This window comes from Sciurus vulgaris, assembly GCF_902686455.1.
Source record: "Sciurus vulgaris genome assembly, chromosome: 1".
Taxonomy (NCBI): Eukaryota; Metazoa; Chordata; class Mammalia; order Rodentia; family Sciuridae; genus Sciurus; species Sciurus vulgaris.
Window position 1 is genome coordinate 203,673,797 of NC_136461.1, and position 16,725 is coordinate 203,690,521.

At 54.2% G+C, this 16,725-nt stretch overlaps 1 protein-coding gene across 1 annotated transcript in view; it reads left to right on the forward strand.

Moving 5' to 3' along the window:
• The window catches only part of TG (thyroglobulin), a gene marked incomplete at its 5' end in the record, with an annotated part of 218,433 nt that overhangs the window by 107,472 nt on the left and 94,236 nt on the right, over positions 1 to 16,725 (forward strand). The window contains 4 exons of the mRNA XM_079134473.1: positions 9,077 to 9,211; positions 10,594 to 10,758; positions 14,501 to 14,723; positions 16,258 to 16,351. Of these exons, the coding sequence (XP_078990599.1) occupies positions 9,077 to 9,211; positions 10,594 to 10,758; positions 14,501 to 14,723; positions 16,258 to 16,351 (617 nt within the window). The remainder of the gene's footprint in view (positions 1 to 9,076; positions 9,212 to 10,593; positions 10,759 to 14,500; positions 14,724 to 16,257; positions 16,352 to 16,725) is intronic.

Here is a 16,725-nt window from a genome sequence, read left to right on the forward strand (position 1 = left end):
ACAAGTCACCGCCAGCTGAAGCAGAGCTATGAGGTTAAATATATCCAAATTCCTAGCCGCTGAGCCATGTGTTGAGTTTTCCGTATCTTAGTCCTCATCCCACCCTCTGAAGTCCACATGACTGTGTCCATTTTACAGATTTGGAAGCTGAGATTCAGAGGGGCCCAAGACCACATAACTAGCTCATGGCAGAGCTGTGATTCAAACCCAATTTGCTTCCAGGCCAAGAGTCTCTCCACTAAGGACAGCTACTGTCACTTCTTGGGTTCCCCAGCAATCTGACCCTGGGAGGGAGTTTAGCATGCAGGTTTATTTTCTAGGGAATTCTCTCAGCAGGTGTTTAGGGTCAAAGAGAGGCCCAGGCCTGGGCAGAGGAAGTTCAGCTGCAATGCCACCTCAGCAGAGGCCTCAGTGACCCCTTGGGGATGGCAAAACAGGGACGACATCAACATACTTATGTCTTCCTATTTGTCACTCGCTGGTCTGGGCCACCCTGAGAAGCATGACCTTGAGCAGAGGCAGTCCCTGAAGGCGTGACCCAACGGGGTGTGGAGGAACACCCCGCATCCTCCCAGTGCATGGCTCTTCATAGTCCAGTCTGGACCACATGCAGGGGTGGACTGGGGCTCTTGAACACCATGTGGTCCCTGCTGCATCAGCCTGGGTGCACTGTCCCCGCCTGCCAGAGCCATCGGCAGATGGCACAGCAAAGTCCCACAAGATCAATCCTAATTCCTTCCATCCTCAGGCCCAGGTGAGCAGGCAGTGACTCCAAAACTGTTTAATATTTGTAAAAGGTTTAAATTTCCTTTCCAAACATGCGATTGCTTGTGTGCATGCACACACCCATGTCCACCCGCTAGAGGAGCTTCCGGTGCATATCCCGTCACTATTTTGTGGAATGGTTGCCCAGGGATTGGTTTAGTGTCCAGAGGCCAGACAGGCTGGCTGGCACGCGGTCCCTCCCTCCCATGAGAGCGCTGGGAGAATCGACTCACGAGCTGCCACCGGGCCCGGCATGGGTCAACTCCACTCCCAGGCCAGCAAGTGCGGCCAGGAGCGCCTTCTGCCACAGCGCCACGCGGCCTGGGTGGCTGGAACTGCTGGACTTGGCAGGCTGAGCAGCCGCACACCTGGCAGCCCCCACCTCCTCTCTGGCTCTTTGAGACCTGGAGACTGAGAAGGGAACAGAAACAGCTGGCATGCTGGGGTCCCAGCTATGGTGGGTCTAAGGAAAACAGAAAGTGTGAGGAAGCCGAGCCCAGCGGGGGCAGCTGGAAGGCGCTGGGCTGGGCACACGGGCGCACTTTCCCTGCCTTGGCTGCTTTCCCTCCCTGCTCACTCATTGAATGTATGTTTCAGGGGAGTCTGCTGCATGGGCAGCAGGGGCCGGGCCATGGCGGTGAACAGAGGCAGGTTTCCTGCTCCTCTGCCTGAGCCCAGGGCACCTCCCAAAGGGCCCTCTGACCATCTCCTCTAAGGCACTAAGGCACTGCAGTTGTGGAATCCTCATCTGTCCTCTGAGCAGTGCTTGCCCCTCTGCAAGGGAAGGAGGGCAGGGCCTTGCTTGCCAGCCTCTGCAGGAGTCGGTGTTCGGTAGATATTTACAGAGTGGATGCCCAACTTCTCCTGCCCCACCGCTGAGTCTCTGCTGAGTTCCCAGACCTTCTTGGAGGGATGATTTATCCAGAAAGCATCACCTCCTCTCCCCAAGTGCTAAGTGCAGGAGGTGGAAGGAGCCCCCGAGGACAGAGTGAGGGCTTCAGGAGGGTGGGGTCTGGCACTGTGGGAGGTAGGAAGGTGCTGGTCCTGCTGTGGTGGTGTAGTAAGGAGAGGTGATGGCCCCCCACCAGTGGCTCATTCATGGGTATCAAATAGTCCCCTGAGGAGAGGGATTGACTTAAGTGGCCGTGAGTTTCCCTTTAGGTGTTCTGCTTTTGTAACTGCGTGCACACTCCACTGTTCTTCAGGCCGTGGGGTTTTCTTGTGTCTTCATGACAGCTTGCCACGGGAAGGTGGAGGGACTTGGCAGGAGCAGAAGCGGGGGGTGTGGAGCCTTTGGCATCGGGCTGATGTCAGTTTGATTCTACTTCTAGTCCTGCTCTGTGTGACCTAGGGAGAGTCACCTCACTGCTCTGAGCCCTGGTTCCTTTAATATCACCCTGACCCCTGGCACTGAGATCTGGGTGGAGCCGTGTATGTGAGATGCTGTTTCTGTGACGCAGCGACTGGAGATGTGTGTGGCTGAGTGTGCAGGTGCAGCCTCGAGCAGGCCCTTGGGGTCGAGCCAGCTGTGTGAGCCCACTGATGCTCTGGGTAGGCGGCCGGGCAAGGCCATGGGGTGTTCGTGCAGCTCGAGTTGACTCTCTACGTGCATTTGAGTCAGAATTCCTGGTTTGCCCAGCTCCCCAGGATCAGGCATCACGACCCTGAGAAAGATCAGTTTAGATGCTCACAGGAACCCCAGTTCTCAAGACACTTCAGGTAGCCTTTCAGGGGGCCATTGGGAGGTTACGTGATAGGAGCCAGACTTCTTACACAGAAGTCAGATTCCGTGGGACTTAGCAGTATTCCACGAATTCCCAGAGTGGGCATAGATCCAAGTCTGCTCTGTGTGTTTGGTTTTCTCTCAGTGAAGATTTCCCAAGAACTGCCTTTGAAGTTGGCAGCCTTGAAGGTGGTGACTCACCCACCCACGAGCTCAGAACCTCAACAGATGGGGCCAGTGCCGATGTCTCTGGAAACTTAGGCCTTCAATGGGCAGTTCACTGAAGGGAAGGGCTTGTGAGACTGCAGCCAAATCACAGGCAGGAGGAGGTGCCATGGCAGACTGGGGACCAGGAGGGGCAGTTGGTCAAGTCCCTGAGATCTTGGTCACGTTGTGTGGTACCCAAGCATCAGTCCTGTCCCCTGCAGGGCAGCAGAACCATCGATGCATGGGTTGATGGAGTCATGAATCTCCCAAGTAAATGAAAGTTTTATAAACTGCAACATGCCACATGAAAGTGACGCAGTGTGAAACCAACAGCTCTGCTTCCCATGTGACTACTTCATCAGCTAATTAATTAACGCAATAATGACCAAGATCCTGTGGTAAGCAAATGACAATAGTATGAATCTTTATAGAGACAGGAAAAGAAGAATTAGCACACCACTGTTTCTTTATTAATTAAAGAACTTCTTTAATCACTTCATTCAATACATATTCATAGATCAGGGCATTTTGTGAAGAATAGTGATGTTTAGTCCTGTGTAGCACACAGTGAACACTTATTAAGTGCTGCTGCAACTGTGTCCTACTTTTGTTCCTGATATTCCTCCACGTGCTCTCATAATAGGTCTTGGAGAAGAAGTCCTTGACCTCAGGGAGATCCTGATTTAACAGATAAAGTCAAGTCCTCCTACAGCGCACCCCAGTGGTGGGAGGGTGGATGCATTTTGAGTCTTAGAGAAGAACTCTCTGGGTGGGTGGGGGAGACTTGGAGGGATTTCAGATCAAGTGGCCTCTGAGCTGGGTTTTGAGGATGATCTGAGTGGATTGAGTAGAAAAAACAGTTTTACTCTGTAAGTGAACCGTGCTGTTCACACTTGCAGTGGAAAGATGCCCCGTGTATACGTTTGAGGCAGAAGGTGGAATCATGGCGCTGAGATTGGAGAGGAAAGGAGCCTCCCAGAGTGTGAAGCTTCTTGGGCACTGTTAGGTTTGGTATAAGGTGGCCCCAAAGCTCCTGATATTGCAGGCATGTGTGGAGGTGAAATGATTGGATGTGAGAGTTGTAACCTGTTGTCCATCAGAGTTCCAATGGGCTAACTGGGTGGTAACTGTAGGCAGGTGGAGTGTGTCTGGAGGAGGTGGGTCACTGGGACGTGCCCTGGAAGGACACTTCTTCCCTGCCCCTTGTCACTCTCTGCTTCCTGGCTGCTGTGTTCTGAGCTGCTTCCTCTGCCGCACCCTTGTGCCATGATGCTGTGCCTCACCTCAGGCCCAGAGCTATGGAATTGGCTAACCATGGACTAAGCCCTGAAATCTGAGCCAAAATAAACTTTTCCTCCTCTACATTGTTCTTGTCAAGTCTTTCTGGGCACAGTGAGGAAAAGCTGACTAACACAGGCACTAGGGTTTTATTTTGATAGGAACTCAGATGGAATGTGTTTACCTCAGGGAGTAGAATGTTTAAGTACATGCTGCTTAAAATGGTAGAATCTGAAATTTAGACTTGAAAGGATAGTTCTTCTGAGCATGGAAACAAGACTGAGTCCAGCTTTCAACATGCTAGCAGGGCAGCTGCGTGGGGGGTCTAGCTCGCACTGAGTAGATAAACAAGGAGCTGGGCCACGGGGCCTGGCCTGATCGTGTCTGACACTGGCGTTTGAACCCATGGAGCGAGTGAGATCACCCATGGAGAACTGATCTGACGTAAATAGTGGAGTCAAGAGCAGACCCCAAGGAACAGCAGTATCTAAGGAAGGAGCAGGGGAGGGGAAGCCAGAGACATGAGAGGAACATCAATGGCCTATGGCGGGCGTCGTGGAAATGGGCAAGGAGGAGGCCAGGAGCGTCAGGGAAGGTGGGCTGGTCACAAGACCCTGCTGCAAATTTAGTGGATAATGAGGGAGAAACGGGATCAGAGCCGCAGTTTGAGAAGGTGGGAGCTGCAGACGTTCCCCAAGAATCTTGGCCATGAAGAGAAAACAAGAACAAAATCGAGAGCTAAATAGTTACTTGATCACCATGTGTAGGTCATGAGCCACCCATACAGTATATTAAAAGTGGTGCCCCCCTCAATGTGTACCAAATGCCACCTGTACTTTCAGAGAAATGGGTCAGCCCAAACCCCATGTAAAATAACCCTAGGTTAAAGTGTTGATTTTATGCTGAAGGAACTTTGGGCATGTTTTATGCAAAGAGTAAGTGTCAGGGTGGAGGACAGAGGGTCAGGTTGGGCCAGGCTGGGGAATGGCTGAGAGCTGACACCCCAACTCAGGGCTCACAAGGGGTGTTTGGGCTGAGCAGAGGTGGACAGCCTGAGTATTCCAGGGTGAGACATGCTAACCAGGCCCACTAGCTGTGCTGCACACATCAGGAGCTGCTCTCTGGAGAAACGCTGAGCCAGGGGGCACTCTGGTCCTGTTTTCAACTTCTCATAATCACAAAATTAACAAGGGTACCTGGTTTTATTTTTTCTGTTATCAAAGGAAAACCTGGTTTTTATAAGCATGAACTAGGGCAAAAATAGCTCAGTGTGACTACAATAAGGTTCTCGGTTGAGAAAGTGTCTCTGGTAGAAAGCGGGAGGTCTGGGCGTGGTCGGGCCTGCCCAGTGACAGGCTGAGCTCGCTGGGCTCTGCCCTCCTGGGAGTGTGTTGTGGCCCTTGTCTTGTGTCCATGTCTTGGAGTCTGTCCTGTTCCACTCACCCCTTGGAGACATGGACATTTGCTGGGGCCTGAAAAGCTCTTCCTGCCTGAATGTTTTCAAAACTTTGCTGTTAAACCAAGTGCTTTGTTGCAGTCTTTAGTTTCAGCCACTCGGGAGGCTGAAGCAGGAGAATCGCTTGAGCCTGGGAGTTTGAGACCAGGCTGGCAACCTGTGTCTCTAACAAGCAAAAACAAAGAAGTAGAAAAAGCTCTGCTTTAGGTCTCAGCCAGCCTGCCGGGCACAGAGAGCAGCTCTCTGGCATTCCCTGGTGCGTCCCTAGGTTCAGGGCCAATACTAGTGCTAAGGAGCACATGTATTGTGGGGGAGTTTAGTTAAAAATCAGACATTTCCTCCTTTACTTGACGTCTGGGAAGGAAGGAAGGAAGGAAAGAAGGAAGGAAGGGCAAATGACTTTGCAATCTGTAAGCTAGTTTTAGAAAGAAGAAAACCTAGATGAAGACAACTCAATTGATTCTGCACTCTGCTTTCGGCCAACAACCCCTTGGTTGAGCTTGGATATGCTACTCCTCCTCCATCTGGAGGGGTGGGTGGCATGGTGGGTTTGGGTCCGGAGCCTGTGGAGCTGGAGCGCTGCCCATAGGTAATAGGCTCAGCTGGTACTGGCTACCTGCTTAGCAAGCAAATGGTGTTTACTGCTTGTCCTGATACCCTGTTTGCAAAACATGGCCAGTAGCACAGCCTGCTTGTGGGCCAGGAAAGGCTGGGGCCAGAAAGGCTCTTCCCACCTGAATGGCTTCAGAACTTTGCTGTTAACCCAAGTGCTTTGACACAGCCTGTAGTTCCAGCCACTCCGGAGGTTAAGGTGGCAGGAGTGCCTGAGTCTGGGAGTTTGCAGTGGTGGCGGGCTCCTGGTGAGTGGTAGACGTCGCGAGATTCTGCCAGGACCCCCAGGCTTCATGCCATGCAGTGTCTCTGCAGCCACAGGAAGCTTGCTCTTGGAATTACCAGCAGAGGCCTGTGGACCCCCAGGTGCTAGGGTTCATCCACAGCAAGGGCTCAAGCAGAGGGTGCTGCAGACTGGGGCAGGGGAAGGTAGGAGGCACCAGAGGGACTTGCTCAGGACCGGGAGTAGTGACAAGTGGGCTGGCTTTCACTTCAGAGATGACTTCCACTCTTCAATTATAGTGCTTTCCCCCAGGCAGCAAACTAAACATGGAGTGTGGTCAGGGCTTCCATTTTAAGACTGTAATTGGCAACTTTGATCCTAAAACCCCATCATAACTCTTCTCTCAAATTGCAGTGTCCTCACCATCTGAAAATAGGCAGCTCAGCGTGATCATGCTGCAAAAATGCCACTTGTACTGACCAGGAAAATAGCAGCATGTGGAGGCCAAGGAGAGGAGACCCGGAGCCTCCTGTGGTTCACCCAGGCCCAGTGCAGAAAGACAGCTCCAGATTCTAAGCCTGTGGCAGCAGGACACAGTGTGGGGCTTCGCCTTCCTCTTGCTGAGCCCATGAGAAGTCTGGTTCTGTCATTTGGCAACTTCTGGATGAAGCTTTTATTTCTTTTTCTTTATTTATTGGAAAAAAAAAAAAAAAAAAAAAGTCAGCATGTGCAGCAGTGTGTGCTGTGCCCCGATTGAAACTGCCCCCAGTGGAGGGCACCAGGAGGCTCCTGGGCAGGCGATGGGACCACCACGCGGCCTCAGGGCCCTTTTAAGAGGGACTCGAGAAATTCACTCCCTCTCTGCTCTCTGCCCTGTGAGGCAGGGCATTGGTCGTTAGTTAACCAGAAAGAGGGACCACGGACCCGGCCATGCCAGCACCTTGGCTCCAGACCTCAGGCCTCCGGAGCTGTGAGAGTCCATGCCGCTGTTGGAGGCTCCAGTCTAGGAAATCCCACGGGAGCAGCCTGAGCCGGCAGGCACGTGGGGCTGGGTGGCTTTGCTGCTTTACTTAGCACTCTAACTTTAGCGGCCCTGCTCCAGTGCTGGGTGTTAAAGACAGGTTTGAGCTAGAAATTACAGCTCCCCATATAGCTAAGAGCTGGTGCTGTCGAAGGTCAAGAGCCTCTCATGCCCGGGATAGTGTTCTGGAAAGGGTGGTCCAGGAGAGGGAGCTCAGGGGGCAGAAGGGGGACTGGCCTCGAGCGTGGAGGCCTCCTGCCATCTGGCTTGGTCGTTTTCCAGCTCCTTGTACCTGATAAACTCACATGACCTCTCCATGCTATGAGGAGGCATTAGGGCCCCAGCCCCACCCCACATCCGGGTGCTGTGAGGTCAAAAGTGGTGGAGGAGACGTGATCTGTAAACTCTGAAGTGCTGTATCTAAGAGTGCAACAGTGTTCTGTAGCCTGCGGTTTATGCTCACAAATGTTTATTAAAAGGATAAGCTACTGGGATCTTCTGAAAAAGGGAAGGAAGGGAGGGAGGGGGAGGGAGGAAGGAAAAGAAGGAAGGAGAGGGGCAGAAAAGGAAATGTGCTCCTGTAACTTCAGGGCCCTCGCTGAGACCTCTCTGGAGTGTTCTAGAACCAGTACTCCTGACCACTCCTGGAAGCCCTGCTGGGAGCCCGCATTCCGGCTGGTACTGCAGTTGGTGGACAGCATGTCGCATGCGCCACAGATAGGCCTGGCACCAGCCCTCCTCAGAAGGGCACCTTGACCACACCTCGGGACCACCCTGTGCTCGCAGGACACACAGCCGGGCTCGGCCATGACCTCTGCACCTGCGAGATGAGTTCCACAGCCACTCTTGGCCTCTGCCCAGCCATGTCTCTGGGTGCCACGCTGTGCTGGGCGCCCTGTTCAGGGCTCAGCAACAGCAGTCGAGGGGCTCGGGCTGCTGGCTGCGAAGAGAGCTCAGCTCTCACTGCAGGAGCATGCTGCCCGGGGGCCCTGTGGTGTGTCTTGCCCCATCTCCTTCATGGCTGAAGCAGGCCGTCTCAGCTGGTTTCCAGGAAATACCCTGAGATGAGGGGGATAGAGCTCTGTGCACAGAGCCCGAGATCAGCAGCTGTCACCAGCGAGGGCAGAGGAAGGGTCCCTGCAAGGCAGACTGTGCCGCCACTGATCCCCAGGAGTGGCCTTCAGTGTCTCCCCGTGCTGGGGTTGGGGGTCACCCCTGGTCTGTCCACGTGGGCTGGTTTGGGATGCAGGCTGTCCCTTAGCCAACTCCCCTAGCTCAAGGGCAGTTCCTGGAAAAGGACGCAGTGGAGAGTCAACAACTTCCCCCAGTAGGGGAATGACACTCGGCTCTTGAAGGGAGCCCTGGGCAGCGCCCAGCAGTGTCCCTACAGCCACAGGCTTGGGGAGGGTGAGCAAGGTGGGGTCTGTAGGGACCCAACGCAGTGTCTCAGGACAAACTGAGTCTGCCCTGTCGTTGGCACCCGGGTCACCCTGCCTGTTGTGTCTGCCTCTGCTTCAAGTCGCTCCTGCCCTCTCCACTTCTCTCCTGTCCCACTGTGAATGGCTTCGTAGAAGTGGCCATGCCACCGTTTGTCTTGGTTTTTAACTTCTGAGCCCCTAGGCTTGAGCACGAAGCTTGGCCTGGATGGCGGGGGCGGGGGTAACCAGTTATAGAAGAGAGGGTTGGATGAAGGCACAGGTGACCTGGGAGTGGAGGCCCTGGGGAGAGGCTGCCTCTGGACATTGGCCAGTCTCCCTGCTCCATGTGCACCTAGACTGCTTTCTCTTCCAGGCGCTCTGGACTCATGGCAGTCCCTGGCCCTCTCTTCAGTGGCTGTGGACCCTTCCATCAGGGACTTTGACGTGGCCCACGTCAGCACTGCTGCCACCAGCGACTTTGCAGCCGCCCGAGACTTCTGTTTGTTGGGTGAGGAGCATCTGCCCCCACTGAGGGTGGGCAGGGCCTCCCCAAGGGCTGCGTAAGACTCTGACATCAGAGAAACGTGAGGCTCCAGGACAGCCTGGGAGCACTGGCTGGGCAGAAGAGACCGGCAGGGAGGAAGAGGGCTGGGCAGGTGGCCCTCTCCCCACAGGGCAGTCCCTACGCCTGGCAGCCAATGAGAGGCCTTGTTCCAGGGTGGAGGAAGGCCTGAGGGTCTGGGGCTAGTGTGAGGCAGACACCATACCTGGGTGCCATGACCCTCTGCAGACGGCAGGTAGGCCCTGGGGACCAGAAGAGGGGCAGGTCCTCGGGCCAGTGTAAGACCTGTGAGTAAAACTTAAATTTCAAGAGATATTTTTCAATGCAACTTGGAGAACTTTATACTAGACAGAATTACTCAGATGCATAATTCCTTTAAAGAGTTTTTAGCCATCTGTGGTTTTCAAACAAAAACTAGGTAACCACTTGTTCAGAATGTTCCTCAAAGACTTTTAGCTTCTAAAGTGACTGAGGTCAGATACCATTTATACCCCTCCAAGCTTCTGAACCCTTCTAAAATTCTATGAATTCCATGAACCTCCCCTGCAAGATTAGATGATAGTATGCACAAAACCATGTTTACCTTACAGAATGGGCCTCCATGTACAGATGTATTAGTTGTGTACTGCCCAACTCTGGGTGGTGCCATTCAGAAACTGGGCTCTGAATAGGGCCTGCAGGCCATCCACTGATTGCCTAATCAAATGAAGCAGCACTATTTTCAGAGTTGTTCTTAGTACCCAATGCCATGAAGTAGTTTAAGTTGTCTAGCAGAATACCTGGCTTGCATGGTAAAGGACATAGTCCTTGCTGGCGTGTGGCTAGTATGTTACAGGGTGTGGAAGCATTCAGAGGGCACAGAGGGAGATGAGGATGAAGAGCTAGGCAAGGGCTAGACCAGGAAGAGCCCTGGCTATTAGGACTTCACCCTGAAGCCCACGCGGAGCCAGGGAAATGTGCTAAGCAGGGAAATGGCAAGAGCAACTTTACGAGTGAAGTGAGCAGCAGACGCCTTGCCTCTGCTGGAAGGTAGACTGAGGGGAGGCTGGATCCTCACCGTCCCAGCCCAGCCTCCGGCACCTGCCCCAGATTCCCAGGGGGTGCTCAAGGTAAGACCGGCAGCGTGTGAGTGGGGTGGGTAGGTAGCCGGAGGATGGTACGGGGTGGGCGCGTGGAGAGTGGACAGAGGAGGCCTCACACCCCGCTCCCGGGCAAGTGAGCAGATGGAAAGCAGGATGGACAGACGCAGCGTGCACACCGCCATGCCTGCTCGTACCAGCGAGGCCATCTCTGAGGCCCAGGCCTCACTCCCCATCTCTTCTCTGCAGAATGTTCCCGCCACCAGGCCTGCCTGGTCACCACTGTGCAGGCCCGCGACGGGGGCGTGAGGTGTGTGTTCTACGCCGACACCCACAGCTGCTCGCACAGCCTGCAGGGCCAGAGCTGCCGCCTCCTGCTGCGCGAAGAGGCCACCCACATCTACCGGAAGCCAGGTGAGCCTCCCCTGGGCCTTCGCAGCCCTTCCTAGGAACCCGTGGAGCTGGGAAGGACTGTTCGCCTGCTGACACTGGCTTTGTGAATTTTAAGGGAAAGTTGGCCAGAGTTACCCTGGACTGGGTGGCACTCACCTGGGGTGGACAGAGGAAGGTAGGGAAACTCTTAGCTTCGCATCGCTTTCATTCATTTATTTTTTTGAGTTTAGAAGTCATTTCAGCCTCTGGATTTCTTAGTATAATGATTAAATAAGCCATGTTTTTATTTCCGCCTTGTCATGGAGAGCTCTTTCACGTGCCTTGTCTCCTCTGATCTCACACCACTCTCGCAGGCAGCAGGACTTGGGTTTCTCCCGTCGCAGCCATCAGGAGATGATTCCCGGAAGCTGTTAGTGCCCGATCTTTCTCAGCTAGCAGTGCCAGGGCAGGGACTTGGAGCCAGGGCTCCTGTCTCACAATGCCAGCCTCTCCTGCAGACCCACACGGCCTGCGTGCCACGTCATAAACACCCTGGAGAAGGAAGCCATCCCCACATGAGCTGAGATGTCCCTAGATGGAAGAACACTCAGGGCCAGGTGGGGCTCAGAGGCAGAGCGCTTGCCTAGAATGTGCGAGGCCCCGGGTGCACCCCAAATGCCACACAACAAAACAGCGCAGAGCTTGATATGGAGCTGTTACGCCTCAGGCTTCACAGCGATGAGCCCGGTGCTGGGGAGGCTGGAGGAGGCCCGGGGAGAGCAGCAGGCAGCACCATCGCTGAGCAAATCCCACAGCAGCTGTTGCCCAGGGAACACAGCTGGGGGCGCCCTCGACACCAGATGACTACTGGATGCTGCCCACGTCTCCTGAGCAGGGGCCTCACGTTTTTTCCCTAAAGGGGCAGACTTTTGTTGTTGGGCTTCACTGCTATACCCTTCTTAGGCAACCCTGCACCTGCCCCGTAGCATGAAAGCAGCAAGAGCAGTATGTCAAAGTCATAGGCGTGACCTGGGCGTGACTGGGCTCCAGTAAAACCTTATGCCAAGACCAGGGAGCCGTTGCGCTGGCCCCACCTCTGTCCTCGAGCACTGACATCCTTCTGCTACCTGGGTTCCAGGGACAGCCTCCTCTCCTGATCCTCCTGCACTCAGCCTTCCGAACAAAGGGTGTACCCCAGACCTGGGGAGGTCTTAGGCCTTATCTTCCATCTCCCTGGCCACTCATATTATTGAGTCGAGCTGGCACCAGTAGCTGATCTGTGTGATGGCTCTACCGAGAAATGCCTTAATGTCAAGGTCTGAGTTCTATAGGGAAAAATTAGACTGCTTCTCTATTAATTTGGCGTGACTGAAATTCCACATGGAACGCTCACTTCCTAAGGTACCAGCACACACACATGCACCCACACAGACACGTGGGATTTTCCTAGCTCAGCTAGTCACGTGTCCCGAGAATGTGGGTATTTTGGAAAGAATCCTCCAATTCTGCAAAAGAGTTCAAAGGGGGAGCTGCACCTCTAACATTTTCCCCAATTTCGATTTCACTGGGCAGCCTCGAAGGGCGGATCAAATACCTCCATCCACGGGAAAGCAGCTTGCGTTCCCTCGAAAAGCTTCAGCCTTTGTATTTTTCTGGCTTTCCTCCCATCTTAGAATGGGGCCATGTTCGTGAACCATGGCTGTTTCCTGCACAGCAAGAGAAAGCTCTGCTGCATTAGCACCACGGTCCTGAGGGCTCACCTGGGACCCTTGGATTTACAGCTGTAACAGGAAAACCCGTGAGAAGGAACTGGAGGCTGAGATCAGTCCTGATTTGTGGTTGAGCCCAGATCCAAAAACAGAAACTGATTCTTCCCATCCTGAGCTCCCACCTCGAGCACTGACTCACACTCCTGAGCTCTGGCAGTGGAGAGAGCTTCGTTCACTTTGCTTTCTGACTCTCTTCTCCCTCCTTCTCTCTCCCTCCCTGACTCTACCCTTTCTTTACTCCTTCCGCTGATTCACCCAACCATCCATCCACAACCATCCACGTATCCACACATCCATAAGGCCCTGCACACATCCATAAGGTCCTTGAATTCATTCATAAACCAGGGCATCCGAGCACATGCCACCTGCACGCCGCCTGCTGCCGTCTGCCAGCCGGCCAGGAGCATCACCATTTGTTCTTAACACCATTGTGTTGCAGGGGCTGCCCCCATACCTACCTCACGGGAGGGGAAATGCAGATTTCCAAGCTGGCCCAATAAGCAGTTTTCCTGTTGTGTGAGGCACAGGCGGGCTGCACTTCCCAGACCTTCTGTGGGTCTCCGTGCTGCCCCTCAGGGTCCTGAGGGTCCTGAGCAGACATGATACCAGGTTCCTCAACCTCAGAGCCCACTGACGTCTGGAGATGGAACATGCTTTGTTGAGGACGGGGCTGGCCATCTATTGTAGGGTGCTTAGGGTCTCCTAGGAGATGCTAGTAACGCCTCTCCTCTACCCTGTGACAACCAAGAATGTCTCCAGACATGGTCAAATGTGCCCTCGGCCATCTGATTTCAGTGAGCTCTGGGGAGGGATAGGCTTCTGTCTGTCCCCTCGCCCCACACTCTTCTGTTTATCATCACGTGACAGGTACATGTTTCAGAAGGAGCTGTGGAGAAGCAGGAATCCTGTCTGCCGATTAGCTGAGAGTGCAGTCAGCAGACCAAACCTGCTCATTAGCAACAATAAGAGACTCTGTCCACCACACAAGTCCCTCTTCACAAGCGTCCACCGTTTCCTTGGTGCGAGGCCCTTCATCTTGTGCGCAATCAGGCATGGGCCTGTCTCAAGTCCCAGAGGGCAGCACTTGGCACTGAGCCCAGGTCCAACAAAAGTTTATTGAATCTGCGAATGAGTGAAAGAAAGTGTGGTGGAGGAAATAAGATGTGGGGCAGAGGGGCAGATAATCTGACTGGTGATGCGATGACGGGGCTGAGGCAGGCGGGCTGAGCAGAGGTGGCAGGTGGCGGACAGGGGAACGGCAGGTGTGGGCTCTGTGGGGCAAGGAAGGCCTGGCCCAGCCATGACTCGTATGCACGCGGTCATGGTGGGGGCTGGTTCAGAGGGGCAAGCCCCGAGCCCATGTCAGCGTGTGGTGCCGGCAGGCCACCACCTGTGGCCCAGCCTGTTTCTCCACCATGGAAATGCAATCTGGCCCAGGTTCTCAGCTGCAGGGCTCGACTCTGCATCTTCTGAAAGCCCTTTTTATTTTGGTAAATTTACTGAAAACTCACTTGTTGGCAAGAAAATGACCTGGAAGTTCAGAAGAAAGTGTGCTTCCTACTCGTCCCCCTGTGTCTGAACAGCCTGCACATTTCACTGCGGCAGTCATGGGTGTGTTTGATGAGGGGCCCCACTCCAGGTGTCCTGAGGGCTGGACCCTGCCCCCTGGCGTTCCTTCTGGAGGCCCCAGAGGCAGGGTAAGCGTCTGGGCCTGGATCAGCCTCTGCCTCCCAGGGGCCTCGGCTTTGGGAAGAACCCAGGAGAAAACCACCAAAAGGTGAATTAGTGCTGTGCTTCGCACGTGCTTGGTTCCTAATAAGGGCCAGGGGTCTCTGCCATTGTTCGAGGCTGCTGTTGACACTGAAAGTGAACCTGACTGCACCTAAGCTGTCAATGACGCCTGACATTTTTGAGGCACAAGAAACAGTGATAGTTTCTCTTTTGTGTAGGGCACATTCAGAATTCCTGGGACCAGGACTCACTGCTACCTCCCTCCCCACTCCCCTGCTCACTAGGTGTCCCTCTGCTGCGCTACGAGGAAGCGTCTGTGCCCTCTGTGTCCCTTGCCACCCATGGCCAGCTGCTGGGCAGATCTCAGGTCTTTCAAGTGGGCTCTGCTTGGAAGCAAGTGAACCAGTTCCTTGGAGTCCCATATGCCACACCACCCCTGGCAGAGAGTCGCTTCCGGGCACCAGAGCCCTCAAATTGGACAGGCTCCTGGGATGCCACCAAACCAAGGTATGGGTTAAGTGCCATGATTTGGGTGACTGGTGCACTCTGATTTGAGCAGTGGGGGGGGGGATGTCTTAGTAAGACAACATTAAATGCAGTAACAGGTGTGCCCCAAGTACCACTGGGTCAACACTCTGTTGCTCATGTTAAGTCCATCCCTGGATGGACACCAGGGGCCTGTGTGCTCTGCTTCATGTGGTGATTCGGGGGACTGGTCTGGTGGAGGCTCTGCCTTCTTCAGCATTTTTCCAAGGCCTCCTGGGGAGTTGCATCTGGAGAGGAAAGTGCGGCTTTGGAGACATCTGGGGGAGGCTCCTACGGGCCACCCCTTGAGATGGGGCATGTGGGTCACTCTGCACATGTTTTGCACTGGTCAAACTTCAGCTGCCCCAGTGACTTCTAACTTTAATGGGACTGGAAATACAGCATTGCAGAAAGCATAAATGAGCCAATGGTCAAAAAAAAATTAAGAAGGCTCAAACCCCACCCCCCAATTGGGACAAAATTATGAAATGTTTCCTTTTTTATCTTTTTCAAAAGCACTCATAACCTGTCATTTCATCTTGTTGAAATGTTTCACTTTTAATAGCTGACATGTTGAAGAATAATTTCATGATGCTTTTCTAATGAAAGCACATTTGGCACACCTGTGAAGGAGCACCCACTGTGTGCCTCTACCACTCATCTGCCCTTCCCTTCCAGCGGGCCTCACACAGCTCTGTCCCTGGGCAGTTGCATCCTCCTTGTCCACTACTGGCTGTGGCTGGCTGCTGAGCAGGTCCCCAGGCCTGTGAGCGGATAGGGATGGGCTGACCGTTCCTGAAGTGGCTCCCAGAAGAGAGATAAAGGCCTACCTGGGACAGTGGCAGCAGGATGCAGAGGAGTGTGGATTTAAGTCTCCTGCACCCTGGGAACCAGACGCTGATCAGAGCACCTTATTGTGCTGGACACGCCCACTAGACAGATGAGGACACGGGGTCCCAGAGGCCTTGAACAGACAGTGATGGAGAGCTTGGTCACTGTAGCCCAGGGCCAGTGAGGCTTGGGGGCTGAGTCAAGTGTCCCCTTGGGCAGATTTCCCGGTGCTGCTTTTAAACCTGGTCCAGAACGTGGTCTCAGAATATGCTTGAGCTGGCCCCTCAACTCAGTGTATTGGCATGGAAAGCAGGCCAGACACCTCCGCCCAGACAAAGGCCTGCATCCTGGAGCAAGGAAGGACCAAGGTCCTGAGGCGTCCGCTGTGCCCTTCTCTATCTTGGGCCATTGGGTCAGCAAGCTTCCCTCTGGGTCGGCACGATGAGCCTGGGGAGCATCCCTCCACAGGCCAGCTAGAGATAGTGATGGGCACCCACTCTTTCCTTCCCTTCTCTTCTCTGGCCACTCTGTGCTCTGAACCTGCCCCGTTGTCATGGAGTGGGTAGGATGCCAGGCCTTTGGGATGGGGTGGTGGGTGGGCTCTGGCATGGATGGCAGGTGGGGAGGGAGGATGGGGCATTCCTGCTTGGTTTTTCCCCTGGAAGTTACCAGTTTGTCTCTGCAGGGCCAGCTGCTGGCAGCCGGGTACCCCAACACCCACGCCTCCTGGAGTCAGTGAAGACTGCTTGTATCTCAATGTGTTTGTCCCTGAGAACATGGTGAGCTCGGAGTGCTGGCTGTGCTGGCCCCAGAATGCTCCCCAAAGAAATCCCAGCCCTGCGGCTCACCGCCCTCTAGGAGGAGGATAGGTGGAAGAGAGCGAGCAGTCAACGTAGATAGAAACATTTCTCCCATTGCAGGTGCAGAGACTGAAGCTGAGAAGGGCTAAATGACTTAAGGACATGGCACCTGACGGGTGGGCATGGGGCCTTCTCCTGATTACAAACCCCAAGCTCCTTTGCTTAAGGAAGTTCCTAGTCAGTGACAGTGTGCCATTTCTGTCTCGGGCTATTTCCATGGCCCTATTCAGGCCCTGGGGGAGGAGTCTTGACTCTGTGGGTGTGGGCAGTGACCTCAGTGATAGGCCCTGAAG